We start from the raw sequence: 16062 nt of genomic DNA, 5'->3' as shown, positions 1-16062 counted from the left end.
ATAAAGATGGCATATGCATGTCTGCTATGTCTTCAAGTTATGCTGGAGCCACTTAGCAAGACAGAGCTCGGGTGGAGTCGCCAGGTGGAGCACCCTTGCTGGAATATCCCCACGTGGCCCTGAGCACCCACGCCTCCCCACCTTGAAAGAAAGGTTGTGTCGACTTTCCTTTCAGTCTGTTTTATTCATCACTTCTGCTACCCAGATGATGTGCCACTTTTCACTATCACAATGACAAAAAGTGAACTCTATAATACAACAATTCACAGTGTGGGCAGGCATGTAAGGGCCCTCAAATTTGCTACAGGCACAACTTTTCTGGAGGAGGAGTTTGTAAACTATGACAAAAACTTGGAAAATGTCACTTCCTTTGACACTGAGGATTCCGTATCTTGAGGATTTTTTTTTTTTTTTTTTTTTTTTGAGTTGGAGTCTCGCTGTGTCGCCCAGACTGGAGTACAGTGGTCGCTTCCGGCCACCGCAGCCTCGACCTGCTGGGCTCTGGTGATCCTTCTGCCTCAGCCTTCCAAGTAGCCAGAACTACAGGCACACGCTACCACGCCTGGCTGATTTTTTTATTTATTGTAGAGATGAGGTCTCGCTGCCCAGGCGGGTCTCAAACCCGCGGGCTCAGGCAATCCACTCACCTCAACCTCCCAAAGGCACGGGATTACAGGCTGAGCCACCAAGCCCGGTGATATTGGGTATCTTTTAATGCATTTTATTGGCCATCATCTTGCTTGAAATCTCAAGTCTTTGTCCATCTTTTTATTTAATTGAGTTGTCTTTTAATTATTGAGTTGAAACAGTTTTGTGTATATTCTGAGTATAAGTTCTTTAGCAGATCATTGATTTCCAAATAGTTCCTTCCATTCTGTAGGTTGTTTGTTCACTTACTGGGTAGTATTGTTTGCAGGACAAAATTTTTAAATTTTGATGAAGCCCAATTTATTGTTTATTTTGTTTCTTCTTCTTCTTTTTTTTTTTTCTTTTTTAATCATATCTAAGAAAACACTGCCTGCCGGGCTCAGTGGCTTAGCCTGTAATCCCGCGCCTTTGGGAGGCTGAAGTGAGTGGATTGCCTGAGCCCGCGGGTTCGAGACCTGCCTGGGCAGCGAGACCTCATCTCTAAAATAAATCAAAAAAATCAGCCAGGCATGGTTACACATGCCTGTAATTCCAGCTACTCGGAAGGCTGAGGCGGAAGGATCGCCGGAGCCCAGCAGGTCGAGGCTGCGGTGGCCGGGAGCGGCCACTGCACTCCAGTCTGGACGACAGAGTGAGATGCCAACTCAAGAAAAAACAAACAAACAAAAAAAAACACTGCCCAATCCAAGATCAGGAAGATTTACTCCTGTGTTTTCTTCTAAGAGTTTTATACTGCTAGCACCTATTTTTAGGTTTTTTGATCCATTTTGAGTTAATTTTTTATTATATGATTTGTGGTACAGATAAAACTTCATCCTTTTGGAGGTTAATATCCTTGTACATTTGTTGAGAAGACAATTTTTTTCCTCACTGAATTGTCTTGACATCCTTGTTGAAATCAATAGACATGATTTGTGGGTTTATTTCTGGACTCTCAATTCTGTTCCATTGATCTGTATGTCTATACTTATACCAGTACCACACAGTCTTGATTACTGTGGCTTTGTAGTGAGTTTTGAAATTGGGAAGTGTGACTTATCCAACTTTTTCTTCTTCAAGTTTGATTTGGATAGTCTGGGTTCCTTGCAATTCCACATGAATTTTAGGATCAGCTTGTCAGTTTCTGCCACATGCACAAAAAAAGGCAGCTTGGATTTTGATAGTTTCATGTTGACTTTGTAGATCAATAATTTGAGGACTAGGAGTGTTGCCATCATAAAAATATTAAGTCTTCTGGTCCATGAACATGTATATCTTTTCATTTATTTAGATCTTCTTTAATTTTTTCAGTGATGTTTTGTGTTTTTCATTAAGTTTATACCTAAATATTTTATGCTTTTTGAAGCTATTATAAATTCCTGTCTTAGTTTTAATGTACATAATATATAGAAGTACAGTTGGTTTTGTACATTGATCTTTTTGCCTATAATCTTGTTTAACTCGTTGATTAGTTGGTTTTGTGTGTATGTGTGTGTGAATTCCTTAAGATTTTCTATATACAAGATTATATCACTACAAATTGAGCTAATTTTACTCTTCCTTTCCAATCCGGATATCTTTCATTTCTTTGTTTTGCCTCATTACCCTAGCTAGAATTTTCATTACAGTGTTAAATAGAAGTGGCAAGATCAGACACCCTTGTTTTGTTGCTGATCTTTTATGGAAAAAGCATTCAGTCTTTGTTCCTTAAGTATAATATTAATTGTTGGTTTGTTGTTGTTGTTGTTGTTTTTGAGTTGGAGTCTCACTCCGTTGCCCAGGCTGGAGTACAGTGGCAGGCTCACAGTCACCCCAGCATTGACCTGCTGAGCTCCAGCAATCCTTCTGCCTCAGCCTTCCAAGTAGGCGGAACTATAGGCACACACTAACACTCCTGATTATTTTTTTTTTAATTTATTGTAGAGACAAGGTCTCGCCAAGTTGCCTGGGCTGGTCTTGAACTTGCGAGCTGCCAGTTTTTATTGATGCCTTTTATCAGCGTTGAGGAAGTTTCCTTCTGTTCATAGCTTGTTGAGTATTTTTATAATAAATGGGTGTTAGATTTCATCAAATTCTTCTACATTTATTGAGATGATCATATGGCTATATTAATTCATTTCTGGTTGTCAAACCAACCTTGAGTTTCTCAGATAAAGTCCACTTGGTCATGGTTTATAATCCTTTTTATGTTACCAGATTCAGTTGGTTACTATATTGTTGAAGATTTTTGCATTTGTATTCATAAGGGATATCGGTCTATAGTTTCCTTGTTATATCTTTACTTCTGTGTGCTTTATATTTACAGTGAATGTATATTACCTTTATAGTCTGGAAAAGGTATCATATGTTTAAAACTAAGAATGAAAACTACCCCCAAAACCTTCTTCTTATTTATAGGCTCAGATGAAAGATTACCAACGTGAATTAGAAGAAGCTCGTGCATCCCGAGATGAGATTTTTGCTCAATCCAAAGAGAGTGAAAAGAAATTGAAGAGTCTGGAAGCAGAAATCCTTCAATTGCAGGAGGTTTGTTTGTTTGCTTATTCGTCCAATTGTTCAACAAATATTTGCCCTTGAAATTCTCCAGGATCAGATAAGTAGTATATGTTCATCTTTGTAGCCTAGTATAATTTCAGCATCCATTTTACTGGTGTTTGGAGTTTTTTTTTTTCTTCTCCCTCTCTTCTTAAATCAGTATCCTTTTTTTTTGAGTTGGAGTCTCACTCCCAGACTAGAGTGCAGTGGCATGCTCCTGGCCACCGCAGCCTCGACCTGCTGGGCTCTGGCGATCCTTCCGCCTCAGCCTTCCAAGTAGCCAGAACTACAGGTGCACACTCCCACGCGCGGCTAATTTTTTGATCTATTGTAGAGATGAGGTCTCGCCAAGTTGCCCAGGTGGGTCTCGAACCCGCGGGCTCAGGCAAGCCACTCACCTCAGCCTCCCAAAGCGTGGGATTACAGGCTGATCCACCGACCCCGGCTCAATATCCATTTTTAATATGGTGCCAGGCCATGTCATTGCTTCAGTTCAGCAAACAGAAAGTGATCAGCTGATATTGCTCTCATACATCCCTCTACCTGGCTAAAGGCAAAGAAGCTGATTAGAAACTTTCAAGCCACCTTCTAGGTTTGTTCCCCTATGTTGGAAAAGGAAATGATACTTTCTTATTTACTGTTGATAAGCATTAGGATCATTAACTCTAACCTTGATGATACAAGGTTGCCTTGTTTTACACAGGAAGCACTATTCAGTAAAAGAGATGTTTGTTTCATTGAATTCCTATTATTGGAGGGACTCACGAAGTGTTGTATATAGTGTGGAATTATATCAGTGTAAGGCATACATTTCTGTATAAATGATGGATGATCAAAATTTATCCAACCCTAGAAAGATAATAACTTAAGTTGAAATGTTATTAGTCAATATGAAAATACTCCCAAAACAAAAACCTAGAAACATTGGATAAAATATTACCAAAAGCAGAGTTGAGCTCGCAAGAAAGAAAGAGTATCAGGAATGAGCAAGGAACTGAAAACCAGGACAGTGAGCACTGTGCAGCCCCTGAGATTACCTGAAAGCCAGCTTTTTGGCTTTCATCCCCATTTTTTATTTCATTGTTTTTGACTTTTGTCTTTATTTCCTTTTAATGTTTTTCTTTTTCTGACTTCCTGAGTTGGACACTTAGCTCATCAACTTTCAAGCGTCTTTTCTAATGTGTTCTAAAAGACCATAAATTGCCCTTTAAATTCTGCTTTCACTTCATCCCACAAATTTTGATATGGAATGATTTTATTGTCATTTAATTCCACATTTTTCTAATTTCTATTATGGTTTCATCTATATCCTGTGAATAATTTAAAGGTGCGGCTTAAAATTTCAAATGTAAGACATCTGGTTATTTTTTAAGTTGATACCTAGTTTTATTACAGCGTGGTCAGATAATGTTAGCACAGTTTTAGGGCCTAGAATGTGATCACTTTTTATAAATGCTTGCTGTATACTTAAAAATAATGTGCATTCATCAGTGAAGTCAGATGTATACTTCTGTGTATTTATCACGGAGTTAATCAGCAATATCTTCAAATGCTCATTTCCACAAAGGTGGTGGGGCTCTTGGTACCTGCCTCACAGAGTTTTCCCAGACCTAAGTGTCCAAGCAGCACTGCTGTACCCAGCACTCTCAGTTTTTTCCTGAAAGCTGAAAGTGTTTATTTCAGACCTTCAGGCAAAGTCTGAATCACAGTCCATTAGGGAGAAGAGGCTGAACCAGAAACTGGACATCCCCTTCCCACTATTTCTCTGATACTTTTCCTTCCCTCAGACACCTCTGTTCATCTGACGTACAGGCCCCAGGGTTCTTCCTTTCTCTCATGGGTCCCTCAACCTGCCTAAAGCACACCCAGCCAGTGGACAGGAGCCCAGAGAGTATCTCTGTGGACCAAGAGGACTGAACACCAGAGGCCAGATGGCAGAGCTGTCTGTAATCAGTGCCTGGGGTCAGGCCCAGAGCATTCTGCTTGCTGCCTGCCTTCACACCCGAGACAGCTACCCTTTTTTCTCTCCCGACTCCCACCCTGCCCTGAGTGCTAAGATGTGCTAGAACTCAGGCCTTTCAGAGGACCTACATCCTGTACACCAACATAAGAGGCAGATGCACAGGCCACAGTGTGCAGGGGAACTCCTGTGCAGCCCTGCTGATCAGACATCTTCAAGATGTGCTCTTGTCAAATGTGGCATCTTTTGGAAGGGGCAGCTGGTGAGAAGAGCCCTGGACAGGGAGTCAGAACCCAACCAACTTTGGCTCCATGTGAGCCTCAGTTTCCTTATTTATAAAATAAATTTATCCTTGACTCCTTTCTGTGGCAAATCATCTTCCCAAGGAAATGTGTAGAAAAGCAGCCATCAGGCAGTTCTTCCTCCCATGGGCCAGCAGGCACAGGATTGTCCCTGTTGTCCTGCCCAATCCTCTGAGAGCCCCTTGTAGGGCTATATTGGCTTGATTGGCCCCCTTTAAGAAAGAGGCCCTACTCACTGCAGGGACCCAGCTCTTCAAAAACCTGCCTCTGCAATTGTACCCCATCCACCTCCCCAGGAGAGCTGTGATCCTTGGTGTATCACACAGCTGCCTTGATATGCATTGGTCTGTCTGGCTAGCACACTTGATCTCCAAACAGCATGTGTGAACAATGCTTCAAGACCATAAGTTGGTATAGTTCATATTTCTTTTTTTTTTTTTTTTGAGTTGGAGTCTCACTCTGTCATCCAGACTGGAGTGCAGTGGCCGCTCCCAACTACCACAGCCTCCACCTGCTGGGCTCCAGTGATCCTTCCGCCTCAGCCTTCCAAGTAGCTGGAACTACAGGCGCGCGCTATCACACCTGGCTAATTTTTTTTTTTTTTTAGTTGTAGAGATGAGGTCTCGCCAAGTTGCCCAGGCGGGTCTCAAACCCGCGGGCTCAGGCAATCCACTCACCTCAGCCTCCCAAGGCGCAGGATTACAGGCTGAGCCACCAAGCCTGGCTGCTCATATTTCTTTAAAGTTAAGAGTTTGTTTAAAGTTTGTGCTCAGTTTACATTAAAAAGCACCAGCTTTCCAATAAGAGGAGGAATATAGCCATCTCTTAGACTGAAGTGACAGCAAAGCCCTAGGTTCACTAGGATTTTCTCCTCTGTAGACTTTTTTTTTTTTTTGAGTTGGAGTCTCACTCTGTTGCCCAGGCTAGAATGCAATGGCATGCTCACAGCCACCACAGCCTCAACCTGCTGGGCTCAGGCAATCATTCCCCCTCAGCCTTTCAAATGGCTGGAACCACAGACATGCACCACCATGCCCAGCGTATTTTTTTTATTTGTTGTTGTAGAGATGAGGTCTTGCAAAGTTGCCCAGGCTTGTTTCAAACCCATGGGCTCATGCAGTCCTCTTATCTTCGCTTCCCAGAGTGCTGGGATTATAGGCATGAGCCACCATGCTCAGCTAATTTTTTGTTTTATTGTAAGGACAAGGTCTCACCATGTTGCCCAGGTTGGTCTCAAACCCGTGGGCTCAGGCAATCCTCTCACCTCCGCCCCCCAAAGTGCTGGGATTACAGGCGTGAGCCACCATGTCCAGCTAATTTTTTGTTTTATTGTAAAGACAAGGTCTCACCATGTTGCCCAGGCTGGTCTCAAACCCGTGGGCTCGGTCAGTCTTCTCACTTCCGCCTTCCAAAGCGCTGGGATTACAGGCGTGAGCCACCATGCCCAACCCTCTGCAGGCATTATTGTTTCAGGATGTTGACATCACACATCACCTGGCTGGTCTTCACCCAAGCAGATTTTCTTGCCAGATTAATTTTTCACATCTAAATTACAACTTGAGGCCAAAGTCAACAGTGACTGGCGCAAGGTTGCTGCAGCTCCAGGCACGGTCAGATTTCACAGGTGAGGAAACATAATTCCCAGAACATAACTCACAGTCTCAACTGTTTAGGAACTTGCTTCATCTGAGCGAGCCCGCCGCCATGCTGAACAAGAGAGAGATGAGCTGGCCGATGAGATCGCCAACAGCGCCTCTGGAAAGTGAGTGTACTGGTGGCAGATGGGAAGGGGTGGCCTGCAGTACTTTGGGCTCAGGCATATCCCTGCTGAAAAGGCTAAGGGCATCATCTGGTATCAGTAGATAGCTTGCTCATCTGTGGGAGGGCTGGAAAGATAAGCATGAAGTGCTGGGCCTGGACAGCCTCAGCCATGAGCCATCATACGCCTTACCCCTTGCCTGACAGCCTTGCACGCAGTAGGTGTGAGCCGTAGACTGCACTAAATGGCATTGCGAGCCATGATTTTCAAATTCACTAGATCTGGCAAGCAGTTTCCTTAGACATAACCTTTCCCTGAAGTCATTTTTCATTAAAAGTCATTCTCTTTTTTCCCAATTAAGTTGATTTCTCCGCTTGATTACTGGACTGAGAGTTGATCGTGTACTTTTTTGAGCATGCCATGATGAAAGTTAGAATTTTATCCTCAGTGCATTGGGAAACCACTGAAGAGTTTAAGTGGGGAAATGCTGGGATCTTGTTTGCACTTTGAAAGTTGACTGGCTGCTGGAGAACAGATGGAGAGAGGTAGAGGAGGTAGCTAGAGGGCTACTATGGCAGCCAGGCAAGAGATGATAGGCCTGCACCCAGCTGACAGATGTGGTGGTAGAGAGAGGTAGGTTGGGGTGGTGGTAGTGTAATCAGTTGTTGATAGGTTGGGTATGGTGCAGGGGAAGGAGAAACATCAGGAAGGATGCTCAGGTTGCCAGCGGTAGCTGGGCAGAGAAGCCTTCCCCAAGTCTCACCATGCTGTGTTGAGCCGGTAGTGAGTTGTGCCTCCTCTCTCCCTGGCCAGGTCCGCGCTGCTGGATGAGAAGCGGCGGCTGGAAGCTCGGATCGCGCAGCTGGAAGAGGAGCTGGAAGAGGAGCAGAGCAACATGGAACTTCTCAACGACCGCTTCCGCAAGACCACGCTCCAGGTGGCCCACACAGCAGCCATCACCTGGGAAGGGCTGCGCAGGCCTCTGGCACGAGTGACGAACTGTCTCTCCTCTCCAGGTGGACACTCTGAACGCCGAGCTAGCAGCTGAGCGCAGCGCCGCCCAGAAGAGTGACAATGCACGCCAGCAACTGGAGCGGCAGAACAAGGAGCTGAAGGCCAAGCTGCAGGAGCTAGAGGGCGCTGTTAAGTCCAAGTTCAAAGCCACCATCTCAGCCCTGGAAGCCAAGATTGGGCAGCTGGAGGAGCAGCTTGAGCAGGAAGCCAAGTAAGAGGTTTTTGCTGGTATAAACCAAAATTTACTGTGTGTCTACTACAGTCCAGGCTCTAGGCTCAGAGACAGCAGACATGCGCCCTGGCCTTCAGGGGGTTGCCCATTGGATGGGAAGAGATGGCAAGGACACAGATAGCCAGAGTGGGAGGTAGAGGGTGTATGAGTGGCAGGAGAAATGCTGCAAGAGTTCAGGGCTTGGGAGGACAGTCGACTGCTATGAGCTGTCAGGAAAGGCTTGGCTTTGCCTGTTGGCTCTTGCTGGCCTCAGCTCAGAGCTCATTATACTATGTCCCATGATTCCCTAGACACCAGAAGTTTACATCTCTGTCCAAGGTCGATTTCCCAAGTTTGTAGCATCACATGAAATGCTGTAAGGTGCTGACAGAAGAAATGCAGTATGACAAAAATAAAAGCTTTTCTTCTCCCATGGGAAGGGATTGCTTAACAGTTTCCATGTTGATGTATTAAAGCATTCTGAAACTTAGGAAGGACTGCACAGTACAGCTTTTGGCAGGTATTTACAAAGTTGTTAGATGATAAACTGCCAGAGCTAGAGCAGACCTTCAAATTCATCCTCTTATTGAAGCCTAGAAACACAGGGCCATGCTCAGGACGCTGCGTCCTCCCTGGCCCCACATCCCAGTACTTCCCACTCCGCGTGTGTGACGCCGCCGGACTGAGACAGAACAGTTAAGGGTCTGTTTGTTTTTAGTTGGAATTAACATGACTCACCCTTTCCACCGACTCCATCTCTATCTGTTTTTGCATACCATTTGTTAGGGAATAGAAGGGCTTTCTGTTTTCCATGGAGTCCTCCAAATAAGTTACCTCCTTCATATGGGACAGCACAGACTAATCTAGAAACATGATGTCTGATTTATAACCAGAATGAGTGGGGTTTGTTTTGGGGTTTTGGTTTTCCTCAAAGTTAGCTGCCAAAGCCCCCAGCTTTGTAGCAGGTAATTCATAAATTCTGAAGTGAAACAATCACTTAATAAAATGGAGTTTTGTTTAATTTTCTAGGCTAAAAGGTGAGGTGATTAGACCAACTGAGGTTTTTGTCTTCAAAGGGTCTGTGCTCAGGATAACTGACCAGAAGCTTGTATGTAAGATTTGTCATTTAGAAAATCACTGAATAAAGTGATCGCTACCTGAATGTGCGGGAATACTGTACTTTTTCTGCCTGTCAGTATTGAGGGATACGTTAAAGGCAATTCCTATTTTGATCATAAGGAAAAGGTTTCCAAACCTTAATATTAATCATGATATTCTGGGCAGAGAAGTCCAGGAAACCACTCCACCATGCATCATCCTCCAAAGAAAAAAGAACTGTAAAAAGTATTTTTCCCACTCAAAGTACCTTTCCAAGAATTTGAAAACTACTGTGATCACTTCCATAGAGAACGAGCAGCCGCCAACAAATTAGTCCGTCGAACTGAGAAGAAGCTGAAAGAAATCTTCATGCAGGTTGAAGATGAACGTCGCCATGCAGATCAGTATAAAGAACAGGTGTGTGAAGACAGCGGTGCTGGGTGCATGTCTTCCGCCTTGAAAATGCTTAGCAAAGGGCACTGATGGGCCACCTGTTACCATTAACAAGCACAATTAAGAAAATGCTGTTTGAAGCTCTTAATGCTGAGGTTTCATCCAACATACACTGTTCCATGTTCCCAGCAGACAGTCCTGGGTGCTGGGGAGACAGAGATAATAAAACGGGGCACTCAGAGCCCCCGAGACACACAGGAGAGTGGGGGAATGCTTTGACGTATCAGGCCCGAACTGAATCGTCAAGTTATCTGCTTTCTCCCCTAGAATGTATGCTTCAGGAGTGCAGAGATTTCTGCTGCTCTTATCTCACCTAATGCCTAGAAGAGTTCCTGGACATAGTTGGCAGTCATGAAATATTAGCTAGATGGAAGAGTGGACCCGGGAGGTGTGGAACAGAAAGAGAAAGCAAATATACTGCCCGTGGGACCGAGTGGTCTTCCCTGTCTGCATCCAGGCATCCCTTTCTAAGTATGAGGGGGATAGGGCTTTGAACTGTGGGTCAGATCTCTATTGACTATGGCATGGACAGCTGTACCCCCTCCTCCTGCTGCCTCCCTCTGTCATAATGAGACTTGGCTGCTGCCGAGACTGATCAGGAAGGTGGATGGAGCTGGGGATTTCACTGCCCAAACCCTCCCCCACTTCAGGAAGGCACCCCAGTCTTCCCTTTCCACCTCACCCTTGGGGCCTAGAAACACCAAGGGCAGTTCTGGGTAGGTGGGAGCTAGACCCACAGGGCACTGGCCAACCCGTATCGGGAGTGAGGATCTTAATGAGGGGGCTCTTAGTTCTTATGTCAGGTCTTCACGGGGTGACTTTGTACTGGAATCCAAGTAAACTATGAAATGCTCATACTTGCAAGGAGGGTGAAAATGCACTGCATAATCTGGAGTTGGGGACTGTTCTGCATTGTTGGCTCTTCATAGCAGTTAACTCCTTCATGATCCCATAGGTCACACATGTGACAATATTAAACATCTGCAGAAAACTCATGGGTAAAAATAGGACTTTAATGTTTTTATTCTAGTTTCTTTTAGCATAATTTGCTCTGTAGATACTGGCTTTCCTGAGAGTAGCAGGCCAGTTAAAATGCCTTAGATCAGCCACATATGGTGGCTCATGCCTGTAATCCCAGCATTTTGGGAGGCTGAGGCAAGAGGACTGCCTGATCCTAGGAGTTTGAGACCAGTCTGGGCAGCTTGGCAAGACCTTGTCTCTACATTAAATCAAAAAAATTAGCTGGGCATGGTGGCACATTCCTGTAGTCCTAGCTACTTGAAAGGCTGAGGCAGAAGGATAGCCTGAGCCCAGCAGGTTGAGGCTTCAGTAGCAGTGATAGTGCCACTACACTCCAGCCTGGGTGGCAGAGCAAGACTCAGACTCAGAAAAAAAAAACAACAAGCTTTAGACCAGCCCGCAGTTGTGTGTATGTGCGTGTGTGCATGTGCTCATAAAGGTAGCAGGGAGAGAGCTGTCCTGACACTTAGGGTAGAGAGAGGCTGCCACTGGATTCACCAGTTTGGTTTGTTTTGGTTCATGTAAATCTCCCAAGATGGAGAAGGCCAATGCTCGGATGAAGCAGCTTAAACGCCAGCTGGAGGAAGCAGAAGAAGAAGCCACACGTGCCAATGCATCTCGGCGTAAACTCCAGCGGGAACTGGATGATGCCACCGAGGCCAACGAGGGCCTGAGCCGCGAGGTCAGCACTTTGAAGAACCGGCTGAGGTGAGTGGGCATGAGGACACCTGAGTCTGCAGACAGCTGCCTTATGCTTTGGCTTAGGCACAGGGTGTGGCTGGTCTGAGAAAGCTTACTTAGACTCACATGCAGTTCCCCATTCTTTCTCCTGAACAACATTCAGAGTAGTCTGTGGGGAGAATAAGAGAGGAACAGGCCCACTCGCTTGGCCATTCACTAGGGGATTATATTAACACGGCACACAAGGCATGACCTGGTCAAGTATCCATCCATGTCCAGGTGTCCATTAGTGAGATCAGGTCCCACCCGCCATCAAAAAGCAGGACAGGAGCTCCACGAAGGAGCTGGTGCCATCAGCTTTCCTCAGCATCTTGCTCCTCTCCACACTGGATCAGACATGTGCCAGTGAGGGGAGAACACAGGAGAACGAAGAACAACAAAAAGCTGATGTGTGGACAAGCTACAGCCAATGGGCAAATTTGGGTTTTGCCCCACTTTTATATAGTCAGCAAGCTAAGAATGGTTTTTGCATTTTTAAAGAGTTGCAAAAAACACAAAAAAGGAGCCGGGTGTGGTGGCACACACCTGCGGTTCGAGCTACTTGGAAGGCTAAGGCAGAAGGATCACCTGAGCCCAGCAGGTCGAGGCTGCAGTGGCTGTGAGCAGCGTGCCACTGCACTCCAGTCTGGGAGACAGAGTGAGACTCCTGCCAGGCTCAGTGGCTCAGCCTGTAATCCCATGCCTTTGGGAGGCTGAGGTGAGTGGATTACCTGAGCCCGCGGGTTTGAGACCCGCCTGGGCAAGCGAGACCTCATCTCTACAATAAATCAAAAATTAGCCAGGTGCAGTAGCGCTCGCCTGTAGTTCCAGCTCCTCGGAAGGCTGAGCGGAGGGATCGCCGGAGCCCAGCAGGTCGAGGCTGCGGTGGCCAGGAGTGGCCACTGCACTCCAGTCTGGGCTACAGAGTGAGACTCCAACTCAAAAAAAAAAAAAAAGAGCGAGACTCTTATTCAAAAACACACACACAAAAAGGATATGTGACCGAGTTCCTATAGGGCCCACAAATCTTCCCAGGTAAAGTATTTACCATCTGGCCCTTTGCAGAACAAGGTTACCGACCCTTGGGTTAGCAGGTAGAGCTGGGCCTTAATCCATCTTCCTTCCTGTTTCCATCGCAGACAGTCACAGGTTGAATCAAGCCACTTCCAGTTCTCTGAAGACCCCACTCCATGTGCTTCATAGGCTGTGGGAGAAGTGGGAAGCCTTCCTTCCCCATCATGCCTACCCCTTCAAGTTCATGTGTCCAAGGAGGGGTTGGAAGTGGGCATTCAGGGCACTGAGTAGCCGAACAGCATGACAGCTATATGCTCTTGTCTGTTCACCCACACACGCTTCTGCTGCTTGTTTCCTCCAGGCGGGGCGGCCCCATCAGCTTTTCTTCAAGCCGATCTGGCCGGCGCCAGCTGCACATCGAGGGGGCGTCCCTGGAGCTGTCCGATGATGACACCGAAAGTAAGACCAGTGATGTCAATGAGACGCAGCCACCCCAGTCAGAGTAGAGTCACAGGAAGCCAGAGGAGGCAATAGATACAGTGGACACATAGGAACTCATCCAGCGCCAGCCTGCCTTGGGGCCTCCTGCAGATTTAGGAAACTGGCAAGCTACGGGATTCCTTCCTGAAAGATCAACTGTGTCTTAAGGCTTTCCAGCCTATGCATACTGTATCCTGCTTCAGATTTAGGTACAACTGCTCCCCTTTTTATATATATACACGAAACACACACATATTAAACAGATTGTTTCGTCATTGCATCTATTTTCCATATAGTCATCGAGAGACCATTTTATAATACATGTTAAGAACCCTTTTTAAAACAGAAACTCCAGACCCTCGTTGCCAGTCGCTGGGTTCTTGGGGCAGCCCCGTGGTCGTTGCTCAGTCGCTCTGCATGCTCTCTGTCGTACAGACAGGTAACTTAGTTCTGTGTTCATGTGGCCCCGACTCCTCAGCCACATCAAGTCTCTTAGAACATTGTGGAACCTAAACTGCACTCTTTTTAGCTCTCATTTCCTTCAAATAATGATCTACATTATTTCAGTGAGCAAACTGTGAAAGGGGCTTTGGAAAGATTAGGAGGGGTGGGTTGAATTGGAGGGAGCAACATCCATGTGGGGTTACCATGCCCATCCCACAAGGGGTGGCCTGCCCTTCGAGTCGGTGGTGTCCCCGCATCTACTCACGTGAACTGTCCTTGGCCAGAGCTGGTCTGTGCATAGAAGGGATAGTGGCCACAATGCAGCTGAGGCCCCAGGTGGCAGCCATCCTTCATGTAGACTTCCAGATGGTCTCCTGAACTGCCTGGCATTGCCGACGCCCTACTCACGTCAGGAGCAAGCAGCTGTGGGCCCCAGCAGGAGCTCGTGGAAGGCCCTTCCTCGCCAGCCAGGCTCTCATGCTGACCTTGCAAATTCAGCTGCTGCTTTGAGCCCAAAATGGGAATATTGGTTTTGTGTCCGAGACTTGTTCCAAGTTTGTTGATGAGGTCTTAGACCCTCAAGAACAGATGCCATCTTCCTGAATGTTGACATGCCAGTGGGTGTGATCCTTTTTCATTTTTCCTTTTCCCTTCCCTTTGGACAGTGTTACAGTAAACATTTAGCATTCTGTTTTTGGTTGATAGTTGAGCAAACTGACATTACAGAAAGTGCCTTAGACACTACAGTACTAAGACAATGTTAAATATATTATTTGCCTCTATAACAACTTAATGTATTAAGTTTTGACTGTGCTTCATATCATGTACCTCTCTAGTCAAAGTGGTATTATAAACATTCAGTGACAATGAATCAGTGTTAATTATAAATCCTTGATCCTCTGCAATGTGCTTGAAAACACAAACCTTTTGGGTTAAAAGCTTTAACATCTATTAGGAAGGATTTGTCATGTGGGTTTGGAATCTTTGATTTTCCCCCTTTATGAATTGTACTGGCTGTTGACCACCAGACACCTGACTGCAAATATCTTTTCTTGTATTCCCATATTTCTAGACAATGATTTTTGTAAGACAATAAATTTATTCATTATAGATATTTGCGCCTGCTCTATTTACTTGGAGAAAAAAGCACCCGTGGAGAATAAACAGACCTCAATAAACAAGAATAATCATGTGAACATGGAATCTGTTTTCTCACCTTCTGTTCTCGATTTCCCATCTGTGATCTGATTGCAGGGTGGCAGCTACAGACTTAAAATGATGATACTAGGCCCACTTTTTCTGAGGGGTGCTGCCTTCCAGAAACTGGCAAGCGATAGAGTCATTCTCTGGGCAGTGCTGGTTGCAAGGACCACTGAAGGCAGGGGCTGGACACCCAACTGTCAAGGGAGCAATTAAGGGTGGCTCTGGTCATCAACTGATGAAGTTCATTGCTGGTTAGAGCACATTAAGAGGCCCAAGAAGTTTCAGGCTGCATTTTCAGGCAGAGTGCACATCAAAGGTGCTTCCGGGAGAATTCAGTGAGACCCAAAGTCAGCTTCTCTGGTGTGGGCCAACTAGCGTTGGCCAGAAATCTTATTTCACATAGAGAATGCTGATTTCTTATCCCATAATATTCTTAGGTTAGAGGTCTATGTTTAGGCTTCTGGGCAGCAGTGCTCCCTGTCTCCTGTGTCACTATAGGAGAGGAAGGGTGAGCTGCAGGTACAACATTTCAGCTGGGTTCTCCCCCCTGCATCCAGCATCTTAGCCCAAGAGTTTATAGGAACTCAAGGATTATTTTTCTCAAGTCTTCCCTGTTAGCTGGTCTAACTGGTGTTCAAGTCCGCTTCCCAGCTTTTCAGCCTACCGGGAGAAACATGTGGGCTGATTCCGAGTCCTGATTCCACAAAGCTGCTAATAACTAGAAGGGACCTTTCTTCACTAAACAACTCACTGCTCCGTAGTCTAAGGAAAGGTAGTTTATACAACCTTTGTTGGGCATTTAGAGTACAAGGAAGATAGTTTATGACACTGGACTTTGAGTGTATCAAAAATTCAAGCTGTCCTGACGTGTACCCCACATCTTTAAAATAAAATATAAATAAATAAAGTCAAGCTGGCCAGTTTCCACCCAGCAGGAGTGTGGTTCATGGTAAGGAGGAACTCAGGCAAGACTTGGGGCTTGTTGGAGTTCAACTCAAGGCTGTTGTACAAACTAAATCCTCTGCCCTTGCCACATCATAGGCACTTTTTAAAAATGCAAACATTCGGTCAGGGACAGTGGCTCGTGCCTGTAATTGCAGCACTTTGGGAGGCTGAGGCGAGAAGATTGCCTGAGTTCAGGGCCTCAACACTAGCCTGGGCAACTTGGCAAGACTTGATCTCTACAATAAACCGGTAAAAATTAGCTGGGCGTGGTGGCACA

General features: G+C 45.7%; 1 protein-coding gene across 7 annotated transcripts in view; it reads left to right on the top strand.

Moving 5' to 3' along the window:
* The window catches only part of MYH10 (myosin heavy chain 10), a 154789-nt gene extending 139949 nt beyond the window's left edge, over positions 1 to 14840 (top strand). For 4 of the 7 annotated variants that reach the window (XM_008061140.1, XM_021713962.1, XM_008061142.2 and 1 more), the window contains 7 exons: positions 3025 to 3153; positions 7098 to 7186; positions 7997 to 8120; positions 8200 to 8408; positions 9815 to 9923; positions 11515 to 11687; positions 13075 to 14837. In XM_008061140.1, the coding sequence (XP_008059331.1) occupies positions 3025 to 3153; positions 7098 to 7186; positions 7997 to 8120; positions 8200 to 8408; positions 9815 to 9923; positions 11515 to 11687; positions 13075 to 13219 (978 nt within the window). In that variant the 3' untranslated portion in view covers positions 13220 to 14837. Of the gene's footprint in view, positions 1 to 3024; positions 3154 to 7097; positions 7187 to 7996; positions 8121 to 8199; positions 8409 to 9814; positions 9924 to 11514; positions 11688 to 13074 lie in introns of all 7 variants that reach the window. The other 3 variants (XM_008061144.1, XM_021713963.1, XM_008061139.1) reach the window with 1 other exon arrangement.
* The last annotated feature ends 1222 nt before the right edge of the window (positions 14841 to 16062 follow it).

Source organism: Carlito syrichta, unplaced genomic scaffold, assembly GCF_000164805.1.
Source record: "Carlito syrichta isolate Samal-C Ts95f unplaced genomic scaffold, Tarsius_syrichta-2.0.1 Scaffold305117, whole genome shotgun sequence".
NCBI lineage: Eukaryota > Metazoa > Chordata > Mammalia > Primates > Tarsiidae > Carlito > Carlito syrichta.
The sequence above is the reverse complement of the archived record's forward strand: the minus strand, read 5'-3'. Positions and strand labels throughout refer to the sequence as shown.